This window comes from Odocoileus virginianus, chromosome 6 (genome assembly GCF_023699985.2).
Source record: "Odocoileus virginianus isolate 20LAN1187 ecotype Illinois chromosome 6, Ovbor_1.2, whole genome shotgun sequence".
Taxonomy (NCBI): domain Eukaryota; kingdom Metazoa; phylum Chordata; class Mammalia; order Artiodactyla; family Cervidae; genus Odocoileus; species Odocoileus virginianus.
Window position 1 is genome coordinate 17,317,134 of NC_069679.1, and position 27,965 is coordinate 17,345,098.

Genomic DNA, 27,965 nt, shown 5'->3' on the forward strand with positions numbered 1-27,965 from the left:
ATGAGGTGTATATTATTAGTTTCTAGTTTTATGTCATATATCAGACATTGAGGTACAAAAATAAATCTCTTTATCACTTTTTTTCTGGTAAAATAATCCTTCTTATTTCATAACACCTATAGTATGTTTGCCTTTCCAGTACATCAACACGCATCACCCAGATTCTTTCTTTCTAGATTAGTGCCATTTTCTCTTCTTTTTGATGGGATAGGTACAGAGTATGACAGAGAAGGTAAGCGTGACCTATGCCACAATAATAATCAGAATTATCATATCAGTGTCCCCTTGAAAATTAAAAATACTTAGTATCTTGTAATAATATTTACTGCATTGAGATATTCATTTACTTTTAGTAACAAGAGGGCAGTTATTTTATTAAGAGCAAATAATCATTCCACATGTTTGAAAATGGCATACCATACTAGCAAAATAGCCAAGTACACTAAGTAATCATAAGGTTCTAGATGCTTTTGTTAGGGACCCTTTTGATTGTTAGAAACTCACAGCTGATTTGTCAGTGAGTGTAAATGAATAGTATGCTGTGAATTTACAATTATTTACTTTTTCTGCTTTTAGTATGTAGGCTATGGGGCACCTTCTCCATGTAAGAACATTTAAACTGTGGCTTTCAAAAATCCTAGGAAATACATCATTCTGAATAACCATGCTTTTAAGAAAGTTGAGGATTGAAAACTGGCAGCATCATCTATCTTTCTTTTGATTAAGATATTTCTAAATTGAATTGTAAATTTTCTTATCTCACTTAACATGATTAATTAACTCATTGAGGACCCATACTGGGCTATTCATGAATGTTGGAATATTTCCCCTTTACTAAACACTAAATAATTCCACTGACCTTCCTTAGTGCTTTTGTTTTTCTGCCTCTTGTGTCAAATTCTTTGCAAACACTGTTTTTTGAGGGGATGGGCTGGGCGGGGGTGGGAGGGAGGTGTTAACTTGTAATGAACCATCCCTTCATTATAATAAAATGCTTTTATAACAGATTTGGAAGTATGTGTTTGTTAAAATTATGCATGAGTTGAGGCTGTAGGTTCCACAGTGGAAACACTGGATTTCTTTGGTCAATATTATACATGAGCTTCAGTGCACAGACACTGTGGTATCTCTTTGGTTTTCTAGAACCCTAACTTTTGTGTATATGTTCTTCCTAAGGAAAGGCAATACTATAAAACAGCACATCAGTAGAACAGAAGCAACTCTTTAGCATTGCTTGTTGTTCACAAGAAATTGTTACTTTGATGTGGCATTTTTTATATTACTTAAAAGAGGAAACATATTTGGTAAAGTAAATGATTATCTTAGTTTTATTTGGTGGTTTTTTAGATCCAATAGAAACAGGTTCAACATTAGGTCTTGGGAAAAATTTTATCAATAATCTTATTCCCACTGCCACCTTGAAATGCCACCTTGGGTGGAAAATATACCCATTTCCTAATTACTACATCTTCTTCCGACCTACCTGAAACAGAGGGTAAAATGCATGGCCAATGGAGTAATTCACATAAAGAATTTTCATGTAGGGCCCTTCGTTGTTGTATTTTGTGGTTGTTTACATATAACCAAGGGTTAAGTTCTCTAAGTTTTGGTTAAAGGAAAAAGATATCCATTCACTAAACTTGAAGCCCTGGCATCTCTTTGGTGGTTTATAAATAAAATGCCATCAGATCAGCACACCCAATATTAGACTATGAGCCCAAGTTTCCAAATCGATCAGATTTCACATCACCATTAATAGCAACAACAACCACAAAAGTCTAGAAAGAATAGACTGTATCTTTTATTACCAGTCTAAAATTTGGCTAAACTTGGAAGCAGCTGCACATATTACTTACTATAGTAGATGTTTAGGGGAAGGATTAGTACATTTCTGAGTTTCATAAAAAATGGAAATAACACTAAGAAGTTGAGATTTTGGTGTCAGATATATGACATATTTCATATGGTTTCAATGTTTCTAATTTTCAGATCATCACTTACTCTTTCTTTATCTTTATACAATATAGAACCAGGCAACAAAACTTATGCTAGTACAATCTCTTAATGGCAGACCAGATCTGATGATTTTTAAAGTGTTGCCGTTAACTCCAGTTAAATGCTATTTGGAGTAATAACAATTTCTTTATTTTTCATAGCCATTTTATGAAAAAAAAGTGAAGAAATGGAAACTGCAAATTACACCAGGGTGACAGAATTTGTTCTCACTGGCCTATCCCAGGCTCGGGAGGTGCAACTAGTCCTATTTGTTATATTTCTGTCCTTCTACTTGTTCATTCTTCCAGTAAATATTCTTATTATTTGCACCATCAGGCTTGACCCACATCTGACTTCACCCATGTATTTTCTGTTGGCTAATCTGGCTTTCCTTGACATTTGGTACTCTTCTATCACAGCCCCTAAAATGCTTGTAGACTTCTTTGTGGAAAGGAAGGTCATTTCCTTTGGTGGGTGCATTGCTCAGCTCTTCTTCTTGCACTTTGTTGGGGCCTCAGAGATGTTCCTGCTCACGGTGATGGCCTTTGACCGCTATGCTGCTATCTGCCGCCCCCTCCACTATGCTACCATCATGAATCAACGTCTCTGCTGTATTCTGGTGGCTTTCTCCTGGATGGGGGGCTTCATTCACTCCACAATACAGGTGGCTCTCATTGTTCGACTTCCCTTCTGTGGGCCTAATGAGTTAGACAGTTACTTCTGTGACATCACACAGGTTGTCCGGATTGCCTGTGCCAACACCTTCCCCGAGGAGTTAGTGATGATCTTCAGCAGTGGTCTGATCTCCGTGGTGTGTTTCATTGCTCTTCTCCTGTCCTATGCCTTCCTCCTGGTGATGCTCAGGAAACACTCAGGTTCAGGTGAGGGTACCAGTCGGGCCATGTCCACATGCTACTCCCACATCACCATTGTGGTGCTGATGTTTGGGCCATCCGTCTACATTTATGCTCGCCCATTTGACTCTTTTTCCCCAGATAAAGTGGTGTCTGTATTCCATACAGTGATATTCCCTTTGCTTAATCCCATCATCTACACACTGCGAAACAAGGAAGTAAAAATGGCCATGAGGAAGCTGGTCAACCGATACATTGTATGTAAAGAGAAGTGAAAAGTTAGCGGCATTTTCTATAGTCCTTCTGAGGGTTTTTGTCCTAAAGAGGAAATATTTGCAGTAGTATTGCTGCCTTCGCTACCTCCTTTTGTCTGAGATCTTAAATCCCACTAGGTTTTCCCTCTAATTGGTGAAAAAACAAAGAAATTAGATTGGAAGTAAATTTAATCACAGTCCCTCTGAAATTTCTGGCCGATCACTATCAGAATTTAAGATATAATAATGATCTGCTAAAACACACATTTTCACTAATTGTTTATTGAGAGGGTTTGGCTATGAAGAGAATGTATGCTGAGAAATAATAAAACTAATAAGACCTGGGAGATGTGTCCACAATGTATATAAAGAAGTAAGTGGCAATGCCAAAGAATGCTCAAACTACAACACAATTGCACTCATCTCACACGCTAGTAAAGTAATGCTCAAAATTCTCCAAGCCAGGCTTCAACAATACATGAACTGTGAACTTCCAGATGTTCAAGCTGGTTTTAGAAAAGGCAGAGGAACCAGAGATCAAATTGCCAACAATCACTGGATCATTGTAAAAACAAGTGAGTTCCAGAAAAACATCTATTTCTGCTTTATTGACTATGCCAAAGCCATAGACTGTGTGGATCACAACAAACTGTGGAAAATTCTGAAAGAGATGGGAATACCAGACCACCTGACCTGCCTCTTGAGAAACCTGTGTGCAGGTCAGGAAGCAACAGTTAGAACTGGACATGGAACAACAGACTGGTTCCAAAGAGGAAAAGGAGTACATCAAGGCTGTATATTGTCACCCTGCTTATTTAACTTACAGGCAGAGTACATCATGAGAAACATTGGGCTGGATGAAACACAGCTGGAATCAAGATTGCTGGGAGAAATATCAATAACCTCAGATGCAGATGACACCACCCTTATGGCAGAAAGTGAAGAAGAACTAAACAGCCTCTTGATGAAAGTGAAAGAGGAGAGTGAAAAAGTTGGCTTAAAGCTCAACATTCAGAAAACTAAGATCATAGCATCTGGTCCCATCACTTCATGGCAAATAGATGGGGAAACAGTGGCAGACTTTACTTTTCTGGGCTCCAAAATCACTGCAAATGGTGATTGCAGCCATGAAATTAAAAGACGCTTACTCCTTGGGAGGGAAGTTATGACCAACCTAGACAGCATATTAAAAAGCAGAGACATTATTTTGCCAACAAAGGTCCATCTAGTCAAGGCTATGGCTTTTCCAGTAGTCATGTATGGATGTGAGAGTTGGACTATAAAGAAAACTGAGCACAGAAGAATTGATGCTTTTGAACTGTGGTGTTGGAGAGAACGCTTGAGAGTCCCTTGGACTGCAAGGAGACTCAACCAGTCCATCCTAAAGGAGATCAGTCCTGGGTGTTCATTGGAAGGACTGATGTTGAAGCTGAAACTCCAATAATTTGGCCACCTGACGAGAAGAGCTGACTCATTTGAAAAAAACCCTGATGCTGGGAAAGATTGAAGGCAGGAGGAGAAGGGGATGATAGAGGATAAGATGGTTAGATGGCATCACCGAGTCAATGGACATGAGTTTGGGTAAACTCCGGAAATTGGTGAAGGACAGGGAGGCCTGGCGTGCTGCAGTTCATGGGTCACAAAGAGTTGGACATGACTTAGCGACTGAACTGAACTGGTTAGTATATGAACATGAGTAGTTTAGAGAGACTATGTTTTTGTTTAGATGCTAAGTCGTGTCCCACTCTTTTGTGACCCCAGGGACTGTATTCCGCCAGGCTCCTCTGTCAATGGGATTTTCCAAGAAAGTATACTGGAGTGGGTTGCCATTTTCTTCTCCAAATGACCTAATTAAATATTATTGTTATGCTTCAGTCTTAGTCCAGTGGGATGATGTTTGGTAAACCATCTTCCTGGGACTGGAAAAATAGTTTATTTACTCCTTTATCATCTCCCTCTTTTGAGAATGGAAAGTGAGGGTTTATTCATATAAGCCATTTCAACTCATGCTAGGTGGTAACCACTCAATAGTATTGGTGACAGGAGTCAAGATTTTGTCACACGTTGGAATCAAATTTTATAAATTCATAGCTGAGTGTAGTTTGATTACTGTGTGAGACTCCTCTCTCAGAGGAAGTTGCTAGTCAGCTAATAGTTCTTAAAGTCAGTCTCCCCTTACACCCTCCAATGTGAAAACAGACTTGGAGGAAAGGGATTCTAGATTGACTGGAACTGAAAGCCAGCTGTGTGATTTTTTTAAAGATAACCTCTTTTTTCAGTTTTCTTGTCTTCTGTGTTTGCTTATTCTGCCATTTATGTTAAAGTTAAATTAGTAGTGTATTGCTTTTGTTAGCACTATAATTAAGAGTTCTTTCCCATTAAATCAACTTTTATGTTTCTTTTTAATATATAAATGGAAGAGACCTATGATTTCCATAATTTTCTTTAACTCTCTAGTGAGAATTCTCTAGTGAATTATTTGTTAGTGATCAATTAATTCCCTAATCCTCAGAACCCAATTACTGACCATGATTCAGAATGCAAAAGATTATAATATTTGAGTTTATGCAATTTTTAAAAATTTAAATGAACTTTTCAGTTTCAAAACTAGAGGATCATTTCATCCAAGGGCAAGAGCACTTTGGGAGCTTTGAGCTTTAGTCATATGTTTTTGATAATGTACTATGATTAGATTTTGAGGGAAATAGGTTCTTGTCAGTATCAGGAATGAATATGTGTAAATAAATGATTAAAATAATCCCAGGGTTATTCTTTATCTGGATTCTATTTATTAATTGAGGAGGTAATCTGTGCCAGATCCAGTGCACCTCAGGCACACAGGAAGGAATAATGGTACTTAGTGTCTGTTCTTTGCTTTGGGAAGCTTTCCCTATGATGTCACAGTGGGGTTCCCAGCCCCCACATTTGTGTGGAAGCTTTTGACACTAATAAGCAATTCCTGGACTGCAGGAGGGTGTCCAAGAATTCAGCTCAAATCTGACACTATCTCCTTGGAAACAGAATCTGATTCCACAGGTCAACTGCTCAGTTCCACAGGAACAACCTCCACTGGAGATGCCAGGTGCAAGCCCTGGTTGTCATCTGTGCTTCTGCCTGATTGGTTATAAATCAGAGGTTCCCACAATCCCTTTCTCAGGTTCAATTTGTTAGAACAGCTCACAGAACTTGGGGAAACCTATTTACTCACCATTAGCAACTTGTTACAAAGGATACCAAAGGATATGCATCCACAGCCAGATGAAGAGACATGCGGGGTAAAGTTCCAACAAAGGCGCTTGGAGCCTGGCTCAGGAGCATGTGGAAGTGGTCTGTTTCTGGGACATGGAAATTCTCCAAAAAGGACCAAAGATCTATCCTTCGGGATTTTTATGGAGGCTTCATTACATAAGCATGATTGGCTCACTAAAAAGCTATACTAACCAAGAGAGTATGGTATTGATGTGAAGACAGACTGATGGCCCAAAATAGAGTAGGCAGAATCAGACTCACACCAATTGTAAATTGATTTTTGCCAAAGATACATATACAATTCACCAAGAAAGAAAAGTTTTAAACAAATAACACTAGAGCAACTAAATACGTGTATGGAAAACAATGAACTTGGACATCAAGCTCACTGCATACACAAAATTAATTTGGAGTTGGATCATATATCTAAATGTAGCAGTTAGGACTATAAAGCTCCTAGGATAAAACATAGAAGAGTGCTTTTTTTTTTTTCATATTTGGGATAAGCAATGATAAATAGCACAAAACAAGCTGTAATCATAAAACTGATAAATTAAAATCATAAAATTGATAAATTAAAACTTAAGAAAAAATTACTGTTCATCAAAATATACCATTATGAAAATAATAAGCAAATTATATACTGGGAGGAAAATTAGGCATTTCCTAATCACTCTCTCTCTTTGCTTGTGAAAAACAAGTAAAAAGGTTTAAATGGGGATTTCCCTGGTAGTCCAGTGGTTAGGACTCCTACTGAAAGGGGCCCCGGTTGGATCCCTGGTTGGGGCACTAAGATCCTGCAAGCCTCTAAGCACAGGCCCTCACCCTAAAAAGCTTGGAACAGACACTTCAGAAAAGAAATATACAAATGATCGTTATGTTCGTGGGAAGATACACATCATCAGTCATCTGGGAAATGGCCTAAGACATGTGACCATGTGTTCAGACAGAGCACACTCTCACCACTCTGCAGAACAGGCATAAATTTGCCTCACTAAAACTCAGAAGGCAACAAAAATGTAGTTTATCAAGCGCTCCCACGTGTATATAGCATCCTAGATACCAGACACTTTTATACAAGTGACTAGGTTGCCCAGTGGATCAGAACTGTGAGAACCTGACAAAGGAGGCAATTGAAATACTGAGTTCTAAATTGGTTGATTTGCATATGAAAGGTGGCTTTGCAGTTGAATCATTCATTATCTCTAGGAATAGGAGAACTACAGGTGTCTAAACATCAGAACAAAAAATAAAAAGGCACGATTAACACACTACAGCAAACTTTGGTCAACTGATGAAGGAAGGAACTTGAACTCTCTCATGTGTTACTAGTTTACATCTACCTAGGATCCAGAGATCCTACTCGTAAGTGGTTAGCCAAGAGAAATGGAAACTTGTGGACAAAATGATTTACTTTAGAATGTTCATGGAAACACCCATAAATGAAAAAAAGTAATAAAACCTTTGGATTCTATACACACAATGGAACATTATTTAATAATTAAAAGGAACAGCTGCAGATAATGCAACATGCATGAACATTAAAATCTTAATGCTGAGTTAAAAGCCAGATAAAGAATACATGTCATGTGATTCCATTTTTATAAAACCTAAAGTAAAGCAAAACTAGTCTATGATGTTAGAAATTAGAAAGTGGTTGCTAACTATGGTGGTATTTGCAGGGGAGAATGACAAAGATCACAAAGAGATTTTCTTGAATGAATGAAGGAAACATTCTACATCTTTTTGGAATAGTGGTTCCTTGAGTGCTAACATTTGACACAAATATTCAAGTCCAACACCTGTGCATTTTCATGTTTATAAATTATGTCTAAAGAAATATAATCATGAACTTATTTTCATGCTTTCTTGTAAATGCATGCAATTTTTGAAGGACACAACAGAAATTAATATTAATTTTCTGCTGTGAGATGTGAGGAGAGGAGAATTAAGATGGGAAGGAGATTTCCTCACTGTACAGATTATTTTTAAATAATTTAAAAAATGTATGAATGTATTATTTATTAACATTTCATGCAAAGATGGGCACAATAAAGGACAGAAATGGTAAGGACCTAACAGAAGCAGAACATATTAAGAAGAGGTGACAAGAATACACAGAAGAACTATACAAAAAACATCTTCATGACCCAGATAACCACAAGGATGTGATCACTCACCTAGAGCCAGACATCCTGGAATGCAAAGTCAAGTGGGCCTTAGGAAGCATCACTACAAACAAAGCTAGTGGAGGTGGTGGAATTCCAGTTGAGCTATTTCAAATCCTAAAAGATGGTGCCATGAAAGTGCTGCACTCAATATGCCAGCAAATTTGGAAAACTCAGCAGTGGCCACAGGACTGGAAAAGGTCAGTTTTCGTTCCAACCCAAAGAAAGGCAATGGCAAACAATGTTCAAACTCTTGCACAATTGTACTCATCTCACATGCCAGCAAAGTAATGCTCAAAATTCCTCAAGTCAGGCTTCAACAGTATGCCAACCATGAACTTCCAGTTCAAGCTGGATTTAGAAAAGGCAGAGGAACCAGAGACCATTCCAACATCCGTTGGATCATCGAAAAAGCAAGAGAGTTTCAGAAAAAATCTACTTCTGCTTTATTGACTGTGTCAAAGCCTTTGACTGTGTGGATCACAACAAACTGTGGAAAATTCTGAAAGAGATGGGAATACCAGGCCACCTGACCTGTCTCCCGATAGATCTGTATGAAGGTCAAGAAGCAACAAGAACTGGACATGGAACAAGAGGCTGGTTCCAAATAGGAAAAGGAGTACGTCAAGGCTGTATATTGTCACCCTGCTTATTTAACTTATACGCAGAGTACATCATGTGAAATGCCAGGCTGGATGAAGCACAAAATGGAATCAAGATTGCCAGGAGAAATATCAATAACCTCAGATACACAGATGACACTACCCTTATGGCAGAAAGTGAAAAGAAACTAAAGAGCTTCTTGGTGAAATTGAAAGAGGAGAGTAAAAAAGTTGGCTTAAAGCTCAATATTAAAAAATGAAGATCATGGTATCTGGTCTCAACATTTCATGGCAAATAGATGGGAAAACAATGGGGGAACAGTGAGAGACTTTATTTTCTTGGGCTCCAAAATCACCATAGATGGTGACTGTAGCCATGAAATTAGAAGATGCTTGCTCCTTGGAAGAAAAGCTATGATCAACCTAGACAACATATTAAAAAGCAGAGACATTGCGTTGCCAACAAAGGTCCGTCTTGTAAAACTATGGTTTTTCCAGTAGTCATGTATGGGTGTGAGAGTTGGATGGCTCTTGCTAACCCTAAAATAGAACATGGTTCATGACTTTAATTTCTAAGATTGTCTAAAATTATCAATTTTTACCAGCAGCAATATGAAGTCTCTGTTCTGAGGGCTAGTTAGATCATCAAGTTAATTTTATTTTAAATATTGTGGCAAACATTAGGAGGCAGGATTCCTGATTATGTCTATAGTTATGAAAAAATAATATTTAAAAAAGTCTTTGGTGGCAATAAAGATTGTAATGCACCCCAAGATGTGAATTTTTCTTCTCACGTGTTTTTCTGCATGTTTTAAATTTTATTTTTTTTAAACAGATAACTTTCCTTTATCTGTTGTCTACTTGAATACGTGATTTTCAGAATATACATTTTTATGCCTCTTTATCTTTTCATATTCATTTCTTATTTTCCTAATACAGTCTTTGCATGTATTGGTATTCCTTAATTTCCCCTTCCTCTTTATCTATTATTTTTATCTTCATAGTTTTGCATATCTCTTTATTACTTTACTTTCCCATTTGTCATTCCTCCTATCTCTTTTTTTCTGAACTGGATATAAATTAGAATGAAATATGTTTGATTATGCATTGTTTTTATTTTTAAAATATGTGGTTAGTATTTTGATTTTTAAGTAGAAAATCTGTCTCTTTAAAACAAAATCAAATCTACTAAAGTTTAAATTATGTTGCCTTCTACTGCATGATTACTAATTATTTTTCTTCTGCTTAATAATATTAAATTGAAAAATAAATAGCTCTGCATCATTGATTTGCATCCTTAGTCACTTAGTTGTGTCTCTGACTGTGTGGTCCCATGGGCTGTAGCCCACCAGACTCTTCTGTCCATGGAATTTTCCAGGCAAGAATTCTGGAGTGGGTTGCTCTTTACTCCTCCAGGGCATCTTCCTGACCCAGGAATTGAACCCATGTCTTCTGCATAGGCAGGGATTCTTTACCACTGTGTCACCTAGGAACACCATCATTGCTTTAGCAAAACTTAAAATGAAAAACATCAAATATGAAGACCAAATAGGTTCTGTATGGAGGACATCTCCTCTGAGGTTTTAATCAGTCCCAAAACATGCAGTTTTTTTTTTCTTAAGAAGGATTATTCAAAGGAGGCTTTGTGACCATCATTTATTTTCTCCTTGCCTATCCTTTTGTCACCAGAAGTTATGTTGACTCTAACATACTTACTACTTGACCACATTATTTTCTTTCTTGATATACCTTGGATTTTCTGTCAGTTACACTACTTTTCTCTTTTTTAATTATAGTATAAAATATAAACCTCATTTGACTTTCTATTCATTCAGACCTAATAAATATTCTCATCTTTCCTTTATTGCTGTCACTGATGGAATGTTAATTTTAGATTCCAATAGAGAGACCATGTCTCTTTAACTGATATCTGAGTATTTGCATCTATGATATCTCTCCTCTAATATTTCGATCTCATTGGCATTCTAAAAATTCCCTTTCATATACACCATGGAATATTACTCAGCCATTAAAAGGAATTCATTTGAACCAGTTCTAATGAGGTGGATGAAACTGGAGCCCATTATACAGAGTGAAGTAAGCCAGAAAGATAAAGACCAATACAGTATACTAATGCATATATATGGAATTTAGAAAGATGGTAACAATAATCCTATATGCAAAACAGAAAAAGAGACACAGATGTACAGAAAGACTTTTGGACTCTGTGGGAGAAGGTGATGGTGGGATGTTTTGAGAGAACAGCATTGAAACATGTATATTATCAAGGGTGGAACAGATCACCAGCCCAGGTTGGATGCATGAGACAAGTGCTCAGGGCTGGTGCACTGGGAAGACCCAGAGGGATGGGATGGGGAGGGAGGTGGGAGGGGGGATCAGGATGGGGAATACATGTGAATCCATGGCTGATTCATGTCAATATATGGCAAAAACCACTATAATATTGTAAAGTAATTAGCCTCCAACTAATAAAAATAAATGGGAAAAAAATTAACTTACATACAATAAGATACACCCATTTAAAAAAAGAAAAGAGTTCTATAGTTTGGTTAGCCTTTGAATTCCCAGAGTGCATCCTCTATTGCATCACAAATTGGTTGCTGTTTTCAAATGTTAAAGAGGTCTGTTTTCGAGAGAAGAGATATTTAATAACAAAGGTGGAAATAAAAAGTTATTGTCCCTTCTGTTAAGAGGTGGAGCTTGCTGTGTGAGAGCAATGTTGGATTTCTAGAGAGGTAAATATTTTTCTCAATCTTCTTATTATAAGGAACAGGAAGAAGGAATAAATGGAAACATTTTACAGCTTTTCTGGTGGGACATCTGCTGTATCATAATGCAATGGTGAACTGTTATAGCAGAAACAAACTTTTTTATTATTTGAAATCTGAATTCAATAATACAGTAACATCTTTAATCTGTTCTTAATGATATAACTCTTGTTCCTCTGAATATTTAGAATTATTTCATTGAGAATACATAAAACTTTTATTAAGATACCCGTTTTCTTGGTCTTAAATTTATATATCATATTACTAGAGAAATAAGTGAGGGATGTTATTTGGTAATCAATACGATCTGTTAAGGAGTCAATAGAAGAACATAAATGCATGATAGGAGAGCCAAGCACACTGTAAAAATCTGCAACCCTTAACCTTTAATACTTAAAGTTTTCTCTTATGTCTTAAAGACAGTCTTGATGTTTGAAACAGTATGAAATAACCAATTGTATAACAGAGTGTAAGATGCACATAACTTAGGAATAAGTACAGAGAGATTCCTGACTTACTTTTCTAGCAGCAGATTTTATTATACACAGAAAAAAAAAGATAAATATTTAAGCCAAAAAATGCTAAGAAAAAAGGAAGGAAGGATGGAAGGAAATGGGGGAAAGAGGAAGGGAGAAAGGGAAAAAGAAAGGAAGTAAAGACAGAATGGAAAAGTTAATTTGGATTGTGCCATTTGTAAATTTTGTGCTTCAGTTTTGCTTAAGAAACAATTCATGTGCCTGTGCGTGTGTGAGTGTATGTATGTGTGTGCATACGTGCACTTGTATACATATCCATGTGTCTATGTGACGTAAACTGCCTCTTTAGTAATTCTAGATTTTAGCTATATACAAAAACATCTGCTATTAATTAATCTATTTGAGTTTAGACACAAAATCATATTTTTACATTTTGAATAGATATACTTCTATATTATAGTGCAGTATTTCATGTAGTTCAAGTCTTCAAGTTTTGAAAATGTTTCATCCTAAAAATAAACAACTTTTTAGCATGTAAAAGCAACATGTGTATTTTATTTGTACATTTTTATATTCATTTTCATTATGACAATTTCAAAAATAGAATTGTAAAGAAAGGAATATAATCATATATACATAGAAATTCTACTGTTATTGTTTTTGTGTAGGCTGGGAAAATTTCTTCTCTGTCCATCTTGAGTTCTTGTGGCTGGACTAATAATAAAATTTATACAAGGCAATTCAATCACAAGCATAGAGGTCTTATAGAAATGAGATTTAAGCAACTGGCCAAAGTAGGTGCTTTAATACTTTTTAGATGAAAAAACAATAAATTTGTAACAGATAAGACAAAGAAATTTAGGCTTTAGATGGTTAATTAGTGAAGAATCTAAATGGAGTCTGGGCTTGGGGTAGAAAAATAAAGAATAACAAGATTTGTTTATATGAGTTTCTTGCTTGAATTCCCTATCTCTAGGGACAAGGGTATCCTTTTACCCCTAGATGCAGGTGGTGTACTTTTCACATGAAGAGATTTTTTTCCCGGCTTTCAGAGAGACAGAAAGAAGGATCAGAGTGTCTCCCTTGCACTGACCATTTCTTAAGTAACTTTAATTCAAAATAATCAGTATGCCATTGAGGCACAATTGAGGTGGCCTACACTGGGCCTTCGAATTTTCATACCAATAAATTATCCTGTACACTGGATAAGCACACTGCCAATTTAGAGATAACTGTACAGATAAGCCACAGATCTCAATTTCTCCAGAACAACTGGGATTCTTTTTATTTAGACCAGGATGATGGGCTAATATGCTGAAGAGAAAAAGGAAATATTTTAAGTAAGCAGGTTTATAAAAACTTTTTAGGCAAACATTCCCTAAGGTATAATTTACATACAGTAAATGTATTAATTTTTGTATAGTTTAATAGTTCAATAAATTTTGGAAAAAAAGATACTTGTAAGCATGACAGACAAGATATGGAATGCTTCTTGCCTTAAAAAACTCTACCATTCCTTTTTTCTGTCAATTTCCATCTTACCACCTCCCCCCCTCATTCAAATAAAAATTTGAAGAATTTTAAGAAGTTCATATGCCTCATGCAAATCATAAACAAATGCAGGGTAGGACGGAGTGCTGCATGAGAGAGTAGTTAACAGGAGCACAAGACAGAAGAAAACAGTGTGGCTTCAAGATTTGGGTGTTGGCACTTAATGATTTATAGAAGAATAAAGGGTGGAAGTGGCTTCCCCAGTGGCTCATGGGTAAAGAATCCACCTGCAACACAGGAGACATGGGTTTGATCCCTGGGTTGGGAAGATCCCCTGGAGGAGGGCATGACAACCCATTCCAGTATTCTTGCCTGGAGAATCCCATGGACAGAGGAGCCTGGCGGGCTATAGTCCACAGGTCACAAAGAATTAGACATGACTGAAGCAGTAGCATGCAAGCAGGTAAACAGTAGAAGAGATTTCTTCATTTGTGGGAGAGTAACGTATAACAGATGTAGAATTCACAGTTTTCAGTGAGAGAAGAACTGGAAATAAACTCTCAACTCTCCCATATACTATAGGCACAGGAGATGAAGATAGAAAATAGCACAGTGGTGACAGAATTCATTCTCCTTGGTCTGATCCAGTCTCAAAAGATTCAGCTCCTAGTCTTTGTCCTGATCTTACTTTTCTACATCATCATCCTCCCTGGAAATTTCCTCATCATCCTCACCATCAGGTCAGACCCTGGCCTCACGGCCCCCCTCTACTTCTTCCTGGGCAACCTGGCCTTCCTGGATGCATCCTACTCCTTCATTGTGGCTCCCAGGATGCTGGTGGATTTCCTCTCTGAGAAGAAGGTGATCTCCTATAGAGGCTGCATCACTCAGCTCTTTTTCTTGCACTTCCTTGGAGGAGGGGAGGGCTTACTCCTTGTCGTGATGGCCTTTGACCGCTACATCGCCATCTGTCGTCCTTTACACTATTCAACTGTCATGAACCCTAGAACCTGCTACGCCTTGCTGTTGGTTCTGTGGTTTGGAGGCTTTGTTCATTCCATTATCCAAGTGGCCCTGATCCTCCACTTGCCCTTCTGTGGTCCAAACCGACTGGACAACTTCTTCTGCGACGTGCCGCAGGTCATCAAGCTGGCCTGCACTGACACCTTTGTGGTGGAGCTCCTGATGGTCTTCAACAGTGGCCTGATGACCCTCCTGTGCTTTCTGGGGCTTCTGGCCTCCTATGCAGTCATCCTTTGCCATGTAAGTGGGTCTGCTTCTGAAGGGAAGAGCAAGGCACTATCCACATGCACCACTCATGTCATTATTATACTTCTCATGTTTGGGCCTGCCATCTTCATCTACACTCGTCCCTTCACAGCCTTATCAGCAGACAAGGTGGTTTCCTTTTTCCACACAGTGATCTTTCCTTTGATGAATCCTGTGATTTATACCCTTCGCAACCAGGAAGTGAAAGCTTCCATTAGGAGGTTATTGAGCCGGCATGTGTTTTTCTGAATAGGTTTTATAATATGAAGTCATGAAAGGGAAATTCTGGCTGCAAATCTTTCATTCATTTAACAAATACTGCTTCTTATTGAGTGCCTTCCATTTTTCATGTACTACTATAACTATTGGGACTTCCCTGGTGGCTTAGACGGTAAAAGCATCTGCCTACTTGCAGGAGACCCGGGTTTGATCCCTAGGTCAGGAAGATCCTCTGGAGAAGGAAATGGCAACCCACTCCAGTACTCTTGCCTGGAAAATCCCGTGGACAGAGGAGCCTGGTAAGCTACAGTCCATGGGGTTGCAAAGAGTCGGACACAACTGAGAGGCTTCACTTCACTTTATTGTAACTAGTGGGGGGAAGTTATGCATAACAAGATAATACACTTTGTGTGCTTAAAGAACATAAAAGAAACACCAGAATCGCAGTATGAGTAAGTGTGAGAGATTTTAGGTGTTAATTTATACGTAAGGGTCAAATAACTAAGGTCTCTTAGGCTGAGATAAGAAGTTTTATTTTATTCTAATTGCAGTAAGAATTCATTTTTAGTACTTTAAGCAAGAAAGTTGACTTATCTGAAACTGTTTCTTCTATAATTTAGAGGAATATCATCAGGATTCTCATTAGAGATCAATAACCTGCAAAACATCATTAAAAGCCAAACGTCATGCTGCAGACTTGTTTTGAGCAACTTAAAAAGCTTGAAAATTCTTGTAAACATATATATTCTTCCTCCCTCAAAGTTGGTAGACTAATATGAAAGGAAAAGAATTGGTTTTATGGAAAAAATATCATGCAATTATTTCACTTGATTGTTTTTCAGAGCTTCATGATTATTACTAATGAGCTATTACAAATCCTCCCTGGATGTTAAAATCTGCTTTCAACTGATTCCAATCTGATTACGATAATGATATTATTGGTATTGTAGATTCTATTGGAGATTACATAAACCACTCTAGTTATTTTCAGTATAGTGGGGTTTAATGTGGGAAATTAGGTACTTATAAAATTAGTGATGGACAGGGAGGCCTGGGGTGCTGCGATTCATGGAGTTGCAAAGAGTCGGACACGACTGAGCGACTGAACTGAACTGAACTGACTGAAAATCTTTTATGGAGTAGGAGACCATTATTTGTGCTGAGCATCACCAACTCAATGGACATGAGTTTGAGTAAACTCCGGGAGTTGGTGATGGACAGGGAGGCCTGGCTTGCTGCGATTCATGGGGTCACAAAGAGTCGGACACGACTGAGCGACTGAACTGACTGATAAGACATTTAAACATATATTAATAAAGGAATAGAGAATCCAACAGCTTACATTGAGGCCAATTTTTAAAAAATTGATAGTGCATGTGACAGAGAAGACAATGGAAACCCACTCCAGTGTTCTTGCCTGGAAAATCCCATGGACGAAGGAGCCTGGTGGGCTGCCGTCTATGGGGTCGCACGGAGTCGGACACGACTGAAGCGAATTAGCAGCAGCATATGTGAGCTGCTGTCAGCAGAGATGGGCTTCTGTGATGGCTCAGACAGTAAAGAATCTGCCTGCAGGGCAGAAGACCCGGGTTTAATCCCTGGGTTGGAAAGATCCCCTGGAGGAGGGTATGGCAACCCATTCCAGTATTTTTGCCTGGAAAATCTCATGGACAGAGGAGCCTGGTGGGCTACAGTCTATGCGGTTGCAAAGGGTTGGACACAAATGAGCGACTAAGGCTTACAGGATATTTGAACAGCACTGTCAATAAATTTGACTTAGTTGCTTTTTATAGACTAGTGCACTCAACAATGAGGAGCAAACGTTCTTCTCAAGGGCACCAGTCATTCTCAAAGATAGATCATAGGCCCATAATAGTCTCACTGTATTTCATATAGAATACATGCTCTGACCACAATGAGTCTGAACTGGAAACAACTGAGAAGAGAAACATAGTCCACAAATATGAGGGAATTAATTCACATGCTTTTAATAACTTAATGTATACCAGAAGGAATTATAGGGGATATTAAAAATATTTTTCCTTTAATAATCTATCTTCTGAGAGTTTGACTATTTCCTGAATAACTGTTTGGCAGATACATCAGATGAGCAATTGGGTCTGAAGATTCCTTTGTGGGAAGATTTTAAAGTACAAATTAAATTTCTTTAGTAAATATACAGCTATTCAAGTTATCTGTTTCTTCTTGAGTTAGTTTTGGTAATTAATGGTCTTAGGATTTTGTGCATTCGAGCTAAGTTATCAAATTTATTGTCATGAAATTGCTCAGAATGTTCCATTAGCATTCTTTTAATTTCTGTAATATTCATAATAATTGTTTTTTAACTCCTGATATTATTAATTTGTGTAATCTTTTTCCCATTGAAAAATGTGGCTAAATTTTTATGAATTTTATTGTTCTTTACAAGGAACTAGCTTTTGAACTCATTTATTTTTCTCTATTTAAGAAATTTATATATTTCTTCCTTTACCTATATTATTTAGTTTCTTCTTTCTTTGGATTTAGTTTCATGTTTTTTTTCCTAAATTTGGAGATTAAATTATTGATTTAAATTCTTTCTTATAAACACTTTAAATAAAATCAGTTGATGCTACAAATTTCCCTCTAAGCACTCCTTTATCTACATATTGCATATTTTTTATGTTGTGTTCTCATTTTCATTTCATTAATAATATATTCTAGTTTCTACTTTCTTTTTCTTACTCATGGGTTATTCAGAGTGTGTTTTTTCCTAAAGTTTTGAGAATATGCCTAATATAGTTTTAGTTTAATTCTACTATAGTCTAATAACATATTTAATATGATCTCAGTTTTTAAAATTTTGAAATTTGTCCTATGTCCCAGAATAAATCTATCAGAGTAATACCTGTCATGTTGAATGCCATCAGAAGTTTTGAATTTAATACATAAGAGTATTGAAAAATTCTCATGATATATCTACAGGACACAGCAATAATAGCTCAACATAGATGAGAAGTTGTCAATTTTATCATCAGTTAGATATATCCTTTACGTGTAGTGTAAAATGGCAGTCTTATGGATATCTCCTGAATTTCTTCCAATGAATTGTAAGCTTAATCAAATATAATCTGTTAGAAATTACCCACTTTTCCAATCTTGCCTCTTACTGTTTCAGCACAGGCAGGGAGTTTGATTCTTCAGTGACTTTGCACACTGTTCTCCTTTACCTCTTGCTGATGAACATTTCAATGAAGATTGAACCATAGTGCTTCCTGCTTCTTGATGCATTTCCAGTGCCCACACCAGCGTTTACCCCTCTTCGCTCTCATGATACTCTAAGCACAGTTCGTTTACAAAGATTTTACCATTATTTTAATTATATGTGTCTGTGTTTAATTTTCTACCTTCTTTGAAATTAGTTTGTACTATTAAATTTGTGTTTCATCATAATGACTTGTTCTGATAGATTCTCAATAAAGGCTAGTAAGAAGTGAATGAGTAAATGCATGCATTATGATTTCTTATTGTACAAAGCTGACTTGAAAAATTTTAAATAGGGACCAATATAGAGTTTTACTTAATGTGATTATGTTAATAATAATGATAATTTTAAAAACTGAGTTTGTGGTAGAAAGGAATTGATGAAATATATATAACACCTGTTAAGAAGAGCCAACTCATTGGAAAAGACCCTGTTGCTGGAAAGACTGAAGGCAAAAGAAGAGGGTGTCAGAGGATGAGATGGTTAGATAGCATCATTGACTCAAAGGACATGAGTCTGAGCAAACTCTGGGAGATAGTGGAGGACAGGAAGCCTGGTGTGCCACAGTCCATGGGGTCGTAGGGTCAGACATGACTTAGTGACTGAACAACAGCAATATATACAATAAAAATAAAGGTCAGAGAATGTACAGAAAATATTTTTTCCACATTTTTGGTACATACTTAAACTTTTTTGTGTAAATATAAGAACATATTATATATGTTGCTTTTTAAATTGCTTTTTAAAAAATATTCTGGAACCTATATTATACATGAATGGATATGTTATATATACATATTATATTTTAAATGCCTGTGAAGTATTGAGATGTATGCAGCTATTAAAATTTATTTAAACAAACCCTACTTTTGCATATTTATCACATTTTTTGTTAATAGAGAGAAAAGACATATAATAACATTAGTTTTTATATGCATAATGCTTTGGGGAAGATGCACAAAGAGTAATAGCTATTTCTTAATGTAAAGTTTGTGTGGGGGGAATATAGATGAGGGATAAAAAATGGGAAGGAATTTTCTCTCTGTATAAAATTTTTCACTCTCTTGGCACTCTGACCCCTTTTCTATTCCTCAACACACCAGATCTTCCTTTCTTTTTAAATTGGAAAAGAGAAGACTACTAGTCTTTTCAGAAAAAGGTGAATGCTATTGTTTGATATACAGATCTTTTTTTTTGATGACCACTTACTGGAATGGCTTCTTTTAGACACTCAGATTTTACTTTAATGAAACCTCCTCAGAAAGATCCTCTCTGACCATCCTTTCTAAAACAGCTATCTCTTTCCCAAGCTTTCTCCAACTCACACTCTGCTATATTTTCTTTCTAACACTCATTACTATCTGATGTTTCCTTTCCTGCTTGTTTGCTTATTGTCTGTCTCCCTGAATTAGAATGTAAAATTCTAAAGGAAAGGACTTTTGTTTTATCTGTACTGTACTATTGACATAATACTGCGAAGCTCAGGGGAGACACCCAATAAGTCAGTTGAGTTCAGTGCAAAATCTAAGGATATGTCAAAAAACTCAGTAATAGAGATAAATAATATCAATATTTTTAAAAATAAAAAATGCCCGATTTAGAAAAGCCTCTGTTATAAGAACTAGCTTAGATCTTCATATTAGTTTTGTCTTATATATTGGGATGAACGTTAAGAAGTGAGGAAAGCCTCAGATTAAGTTTATAATTATGGAAAAATATCACAAATTTCAAAGTCAAAGACTTTTTTTGGGCAGAACTCTAACTCTTACTCTACCTAAGTGCATATCTAAAACCCTGTGTATTTTCCTTTTCTTTCTTTCTCGTACATACAGGCCTCTTTATCACTGATTTCCTTTTGTAGTTTGTGGATTTGTGGAACGTGTATTACAGACCAGTGTCTCTCTGTCTCTTGACCTTCGAAAATTTTATAATTGTCTTGCCATTTATGTCTCCATGAGTCTTTCTTCTCCCTGTTTTCTTGTTCTATTTTGGTCATTCTAACCTTGTGCTTGTTTATTTTTTCTCTCTTCTCTTTTTTTATTTCTCACACTATGTCCTTGAGATGAAAGCAGATTAGAAGAAATACATATTTGATTATGAATTTTATTTAATTTACAAAAATGTGTGTTTAGTGATTTGGTTTCGAAGTGACCCACAAACTCAGATTTCCTCTTAAAGCATAACAACGAATACAACAATCAGATATAAAAAGTCTAAATTAAGTTGTATTTAATTACTCTGAACTTTAATTAATTTTTTATTTTAGTAAGTCAGTGAAAAAAAAATACCTCCCCACTCCTTGTTTTAGCTGAGGAAGGAAAGAGAGAGTAAACAACAACTACCAAGATCAGGATACATTTTTTCATATCGTATTTAGGAGGTCACTCACCTTGGAGGAAGAGATATCTTTTACACCACACAGTTCTTTTTTCTAAGTACTAGGTTTTGAACATCTTCATGAGCATTGTTCATATTCTGTCTGCTATGTCTACATCACCAGCAACCAGCAACATGCTGAATCTTGCATACTCATTACTGACTTGGCCACATTATTTGCTTGTGGGGTCAGAATGATGGTGAAGACAGAGGAATGAGTAATGCATATGCCTTGAGGGCAAAATCTAAGGGAGTGAAAAAACTTAGTAATAAACAATATTCTAATCAAATTTTTGAAGTGGGGTTGATTCACAATATTTTATTAATTTCAAGCTGATTCAGATACACACTATTAAAAGTTATTTCAAGATAAAGGCTATAATTCCATGTGCTATACCATATATCCTGATGCCTATCTATTTTATACATATGAATTTGTATCTCCTAATCCCATACCACTAATTTGCCCTGTCCCTATGATATCCACTAGTTTGTGTTCTATATTTGTGAATCTGTTTCTGTTTTGCATACACAGTCACTAGTATTTAAGATTCTGCATATAAATGATATGATACAGTATTTGTCTGACATTTCACTAAGCATAATATTCTCTAGGTCTAACTGATATTGTAAAAAAACAAAATTAATTAGTAATAGTGCCATTTTGAGCCATATTGGAACCTGAGATAAAAGGAGACATTTGTAATATTGGTGTCTTTATTTTGAGAAATTGATATTTTTGTTCATAATTTTACATTAACTCTGACTTTTAAACATTGCATTACATTTTTTTTACCTTGATTACTAGGACTTTTGGTATCAGGGTAAACTTTGCACCTGAGGCAACAATTCACATATCTCATCCTCCACCTGATTCTGCTTGCTTCCTTGGTATATACATCAACAAACTCTTATCATTTATTTACATTTTTTTCTCTTTTTTATTTTATTATAAGATGTAAATAAGCTTTTCTTAACTTTCCATTTACTTTGATCTAATAGACTTCCGAACAAGGTTGTACTATCTCAGTCACTGATAGGATTTTGGTGTCAGAACTCAGGATTAACCTCCTGGGGCAGTAGATGACATATTCTAAAATATTTGCCCTTTACAAAGCTCTGGTATTTTCCTTGCCAAATTCAGTTGACAATCTAATCACTCCCTTTGGAAATAGTCAGCAGGGTTGTGGCAGTCTCAAATCTCCAAAGCGCTTTCTCCATTGCATCATAAAGAGAGGAGATTTCAAAATCTAATATTCTCTATGTGATGACAAATATTTACGAACAATGACAAAGATGGTCAGTTAATGTTTCATGGGCATGGGGAGGAAGGCAACATTATGAGAGTTGTGTAAAATCTGGAGATTCAGATTTCTGAAGTTTGGGAGCTACGCATATTTTTGAGAAACAAGAAGGAGAGGACAATAGAAAAATACTGTAACTATTCTGCTGGTTCATTGTCTACCTTGGAATGCAATGGACTAAAGGTCAGAGTTTGAGCAGGAATATTCAAAAGCTTAGGTCTTAATTCATGTGTGGCATTTTTTACCCTCTCCCCAATAGATTTCCATTTATTTTTGATACTTAGAATTACTTTAATGGTGGACAAACACTTTAATTCTATTTCCATAATTAAATGAAATGCTCAATAGCTTTCAGAGTTGACATCTCATTTAAAACCAAGAAGCATGCAAATGACTGATATATTTTCTTTTCTTTTTAAAGTACAGATGAAGAAGATGCAAAGAGGGTAGGCCAAGGGTTCCAGAAAAAAGCTTCACAGATTTTGTTTTGCAGAACGTTAGCCCAGATCTTATTTTCCATACTCAACATATTTGAGAGCTTCTTGTGTTGTCTGTGGTTCTGTTATTTATGAACATAGGGTTTTGATGGCTAGATAGAAAGTTGTGAAACAGAGAATAGTTTCCTGTAAAAGCAGGAATTTTATATGAAGTTTTTTCACCTCCACAGTTTCTTATCTCTATTTATCACCCAGATTTGTGCAGCTACCATCACCCTGTGAAGACATTTACACAGGCTCTAGTGGCAATGTGTCCATTCATTAGAGGTATCGTTCAATGTTTAAATATTTTCCAAGTTTTTAGCTCTTCTTTAAACTTACTTAAATGAGCTATTACTACCATCATCAGCTCAATTTGATCCTGATATAATCCCTGTCAGAAAGAGCCAACACATTATTCTATTTCTTGAATGATAATTCAGACTTCTGAAACCTAAGTGACTTGTTCAGGGTCAAGAGTTAGTGCATTGCTGAGCTGAGTCATCATAATCAGATAAAATGATTCCAAATCAAATTCAGGACATTGTCTAGAAAGTTAGCATTTAAAGGATATTTACAGGTAATTTAAATAATCAATTCTGAGGGAATTCCTTGTTGAAGGTGCATTCATTTCTTTGATGATTTATATATTCATTATTAGCATAAGTATCAATTAAACATTTGATCATGTCGCTTAAGAGACATTTTTCAGAATATGTAAACCTGTTAACATATGTTTAAATAATTTACAGGCTTCAATCAATATGATAACAGATGTTGCACTCAAAGTTTTGGAAATATTGTTAAATATATTCATTTCATTAGAATGATAGTAATGAGATTTATTTTTCTTAAGAAAGGTAATCAACTCATTTTATCAGCTTCATTTATATGCAGAAAAAATATATGAGGAAATGGAGAGTAATTAATGAGTGGTTCAGATTTGCTAAATTGAAAGGAAATTTCTTCATTCAAGAGAAAATGGTTAGTTCAGTTCAGTTCCGTCACTCAGCCATGTCTGACTCTTTGCGACCCCATGGACTGCAGCACTCCAGGCCTCCCTGTCCATCACCAACTCCCAGAGCTTACTCAAGGTCATGTCCATTGAGTCAGTGATGCCATCCAACCATCTCATCCTCTGTTGTTCCCTTCTCCTCCCGCCTTCAATCTTTCCCAGCATCAGGATCTTTTCAAATGAGTTGGTTCTTTGCACCAGGTTGCCAAAGTACTGAAGTTTCAGCTTCACCATCAGTCCTTCCAATGAATATTCAAGACTGATTTCCCTTAGGATGGACTGGTTGGATCTCCTTGCAGTCCAAGGGACTCTCAAGAGTCTTCTCCAACACCACAATTCAAAAGCATCAATTCTTCAGTGCTCAGCTTTCTTTATAGTCCAACCCTCACATCCATACATGACTACTGGAAAAACCATAGCCTTGACTAGACGGACCTTTGTTGGCAATGTAATGTTTCTGTTTTTTATTATGTTGTCTAGGTTGGCCATAACTTTTCTTCCAAGGAGTCAGCTTCTTTTAATTTCATGGCTGCAATCACCATCTGCAGTGATTTTGGAGCTCAAAAAAAATAAAGTCTGCCACTGTTTCCACAGTCTCCCTATCTATTTGCCATGAAGTGATGGGACTGGACGCCATGATCTTAGTTTTCTGAATGTTGAGCTTTAAGCCAACTTTTTTACTCTCCTCTTTCACTTTCATCAAGAGGCTCTTTAGTTCTTCTTCGCTTTCTGCCATAAGAGTGGTGTCATCTGCATATTTGAGGTTATTGATATTTTTCCTGGCAATCTGCAAAAATGGTTAGTACTCCATACTGAATTATTCTTTTGTAGACCATATGTTTAGAATGGAAGATGATGGAAAGCATACACATTGCTCACTATTGCTTGAAAGGAAACAACAGTGATGCTCTTTAAAATAAAATAGCAAGACAGGCATGACCCATAATGGAGTAACAATGAACATGAGAAGTGGAGAGAGTGAAAACATTTCAGGGTGAAAGGATCTGAATAAAAGAATGGGAGAAAGAAGAGAAAATGATAAAGAGTGAGATTTAAAGAAAACAAAATAAAAAGGGAAAGAAAATTAGGAGAAAATGAGAGACAATAAATTAACAGGGGAAAAACAAACCACAATTGAGCTCATAAAATAAATTAGGAAATGAAAGTCTTCTTGATGTAAAAGGGGAGAGAAAGAGAAAAGAGAGAAAATGAGAAAGGAAGCATGAAGAAATGTTCAGAGATGGGGAATGGCTAGCTCCAGGAACTGGTCTGACCACAGTTTGCCCTCAAGGCAGGTACAGCATTGCCTGATGATGTTTGTGTCTCTGCCCAAAGAGTGAAGGAGGCTGTCTCCCTGGCCTTCCTATTCCTCTAGTGTATCATCACTGCCAGAGTCAGATGCATCTCTTAATTAGCTAATGTGCCAAGGAAGATTACGGAAATAGTGGTGAGAATTTAGATTTCTCTTTCAGACTCTTCCTTTTTCATTTTTTTAAATACATTTTTCAAGATTCTTGTGCTCTTTTTTCAAATAATTTTATTTATTTATTTAGATTTGACTGTGTTAAGTCTTCACTGCCGTGTGGGCTTTTCTCTAGCTGCGGCAAGCAGGGTCTACTCTGTTTGAGTTGAGGGAGGTGCATGGGCTTCTCACTCTGGTGACTTCTCTTGTGGTGGAGTATGGGCTGTAGGGTATTTGGGCTTCAGTAGTTGTGGTACTTGGGCTCTAGAGCACAGGTTCAGTAGTTGTGGTACATGGGGTTGGACCAGAGGTCAAACTCATGTCTCCCGCATTGGTAGACAGATTCTTTACCACTGAGCCACCAGGGGCATCCTCGGCCTGAAAACATTTTTCCCACTAATGTGGCTAACATATAATTTTTTATTCTGATGACAGTCATAATTTGTATGTGTTTTCTTTTTTGGAAATGTATTTTATTTTACTTAGAGAAATGTTCACCTGATACATAGTCTCTGGATTGATGCGAAGCACCATTTTGGAATCACCATCAGGAAAATACATAGACAAGAACAGGATATGGGAAGAGAATGGATCAAGTATGTCAGGTAGCATGGAGTCCTTTTGTTGGAAAACAGTGAAAAAGCAGAGATGACAAGAAATAGGCAGAGTGGAAGAGCCTATAACTCTCAATTATAAAAACCTTCAGAAATCTTCTGCTGTCTTAGGGATATCATCAAACGCTGACACATCATGAAATGACACACCACTCACTTCAACTCTGCATGAGCTTGTGGGATGCAGTGAACCTAAGAGGAAATAGAGGGAACTCTTCACCTACATTCCTGGGTTTCATGGGTGTATTTTTATGGACAGGTGATGGAATGGATATTGAGATAAGTGTCTGTGGAAGTAGAGACAAGTTAACAAGTAAGCAGAGAGGCTAACTGGAAGCCTTACAAAATATTTTTAATTACAATTTTGTGTCAGTCTCACTTTGCTTCTGTGTGTGTGTGTGTGTGTGTGTGCCTGCATGCAGTGTTTCTATACATATATACGATGACATTTTAAAGGAAGATTTTTCAAAAATTCCATCGGTGGATGGTAGTACCTGTATATTAGTCATTCCTTTCAATTCTTGAGAGATGTAAAGCAGATATTTTTAATATTTCTTAAAATATATACCACGATAAACCACTGTACATATTGTTCTGTTTCTTTTGTTTTTTCCTTTGTGTTACTTTCCTCTTATTTTTCACTCATACTTCTCTCTTTTTGGCCTTCTTTCCTAGTGACTAAGTCACTAGCATTTTGTCAAGGTTTTTGTGTCTCTTTGTACCTCATGTTCCAAAAAATTACTTAAGACATATTGTTTATAACTAAAGTGGTGAATTTGTCAGATATTTTTACCTAGAGAACAATCCAATTCTAGATGTAGGAAACTGTAATAACAATAAACTCTGCTTCTTTATGTACTGCAGGCAGAGGCAATGGAGAGAGAGAACAGTACTGTGGTAACTGAATTCATCCTTGCTGGTCTGACCCAGTCTCAAAATATTCAGCTCCTGGTGTTTGCGCTAGTCTTAATTTTCTACCTCATCATCCTCCCTGGAAATTTCCTCATCATCCTCACCATCACGTCAGACCCTGGCCTCACGGCCCCCCTCTACTTCTTCCTGGGCAACCTGGCCTTCCTGGATGCATCCTACTCCTTCATTGTGGCTCCCAGGATGCTGGTGGACTTCCTCTCTGAGAAGAAGGTGATCTCCTATAGAGGCTGCATCACTCAGCTCTTTTTCTTGCACTTCCTTGGAGGAGGGGAGATGCTACTCCTTATTGTGATGGCCTTTGACCGCTACATCGCCATCTGTCGTCCTTTACACTATTCAACTGTCATGAACCCTAGAACCTGCTACGCCTTGTTATTGGCTCAGTGGCTTGGAGGCTTTGTTCATTCCATTATCCAAGTGGCCCTGATCCTCTGCTTGCCCTTCTGTGGTCCAAACCAACTGGACAACTTCTTTTGCGACGTGCCGCAGGTCATCAAACTGGCCTGCACTGACACCTTTTTGGTGGAGCTCCTGATGGTCTTCAACAGTGGCCTGCTCACCCTGCTGTGCTTTCTGGGGCTTCTGGCCTCCTATGCAGTCATCCTCTGCCATGTAAGTGGGTCTGCTTCTGAAGGGAAGAGCAAGGCGCTATCCACATGCACCACTCATGTCATTATTATACTTCTCATGTTTGGGCCTGCCATCTTCATCTACACTCGTCCCTTCACAGCCTTATCAGCAGACAAGGTGGTTTCCTTTTTCCACACAGTGATCTTTCCTTTGATGAATCCTGTGATTTATACCCTTCGCAACCAGGAAGTGAAAGCTTCCATGAGGAGGATGTTGAGTCAACAAATGGTTTGTTGAATGGATTTTATAATAAGAAGTCATGAAGGGGAAATTCTGGCTGAAAATCCTTCACTTATTTAAAAAATATTGTTTTTCACTGAGCGCCTCCCATTGCCAGGTACCATTGTAGTCAATGAGGTTATTGACTATGCTATGTTATTCAAGAACATAAAGGAAGCACCAGCCTGGTTGGAGTAAGGAATAAGTGTGAGAGATTTAGTTAGGTTATATATGGCTATAGTGTCATATAAAGAATGTTTCTTATACCAAAATAAAAAGTTTTATTCTATTCTATTTGAAGTAAGAATTCATCTTAATATTTTAAG

At 36.9% G+C, this 27,965-nt stretch overlaps 3 protein-coding genes across 3 annotated transcripts; all 3 read left to right on the forward strand.

The window, feature by feature from the left end:
* The first annotated feature begins 2,173 nt into the window (after positions 1-2,173).
* Positions 2,174-3,652, forward strand: LOC110133421 (olfactory receptor 4M1). Its single transcript, XM_020887314.2, has one exon. It carries the CDS (start codon positions 2,183-2,185, stop codon positions 3,122-3,124), a length of 942 nt encoding a protein of 313 aa, XP_020742973.2. The 5' UTR covers positions 2,174-2,182; the 3' UTR covers positions 3,125-3,652.
* Positions 3,653-14,457: 10,805 nt separating this feature from the next.
* On the forward strand, positions 14,458-15,396 carry LOC139029654 (olfactory receptor 4N4C). The gene has a single exon (XM_070468514.1). It carries the CDS (start codon positions 14,470-14,472, stop codon positions 15,394-15,396), a length of 927 nt encoding a protein of 308 aa, XP_070324615.1. The 5' UTR covers positions 14,458-14,469.
* Positions 15,397-26,718: 11,322 nt separating this feature from the next.
* LOC110133389 (olfactory receptor 4N5) lies at positions 26,719-27,807 on the forward strand. The gene has a single exon (XM_020887268.2). It carries the CDS (start codon positions 26,731-26,733, stop codon positions 27,655-27,657), a length of 927 nt encoding a protein of 308 aa, XP_020742927.2. The 5' UTR covers positions 26,719-26,730; the 3' UTR covers positions 27,658-27,807.
* The last annotated feature ends 158 nt before the right edge of the window (positions 27,808-27,965 follow it).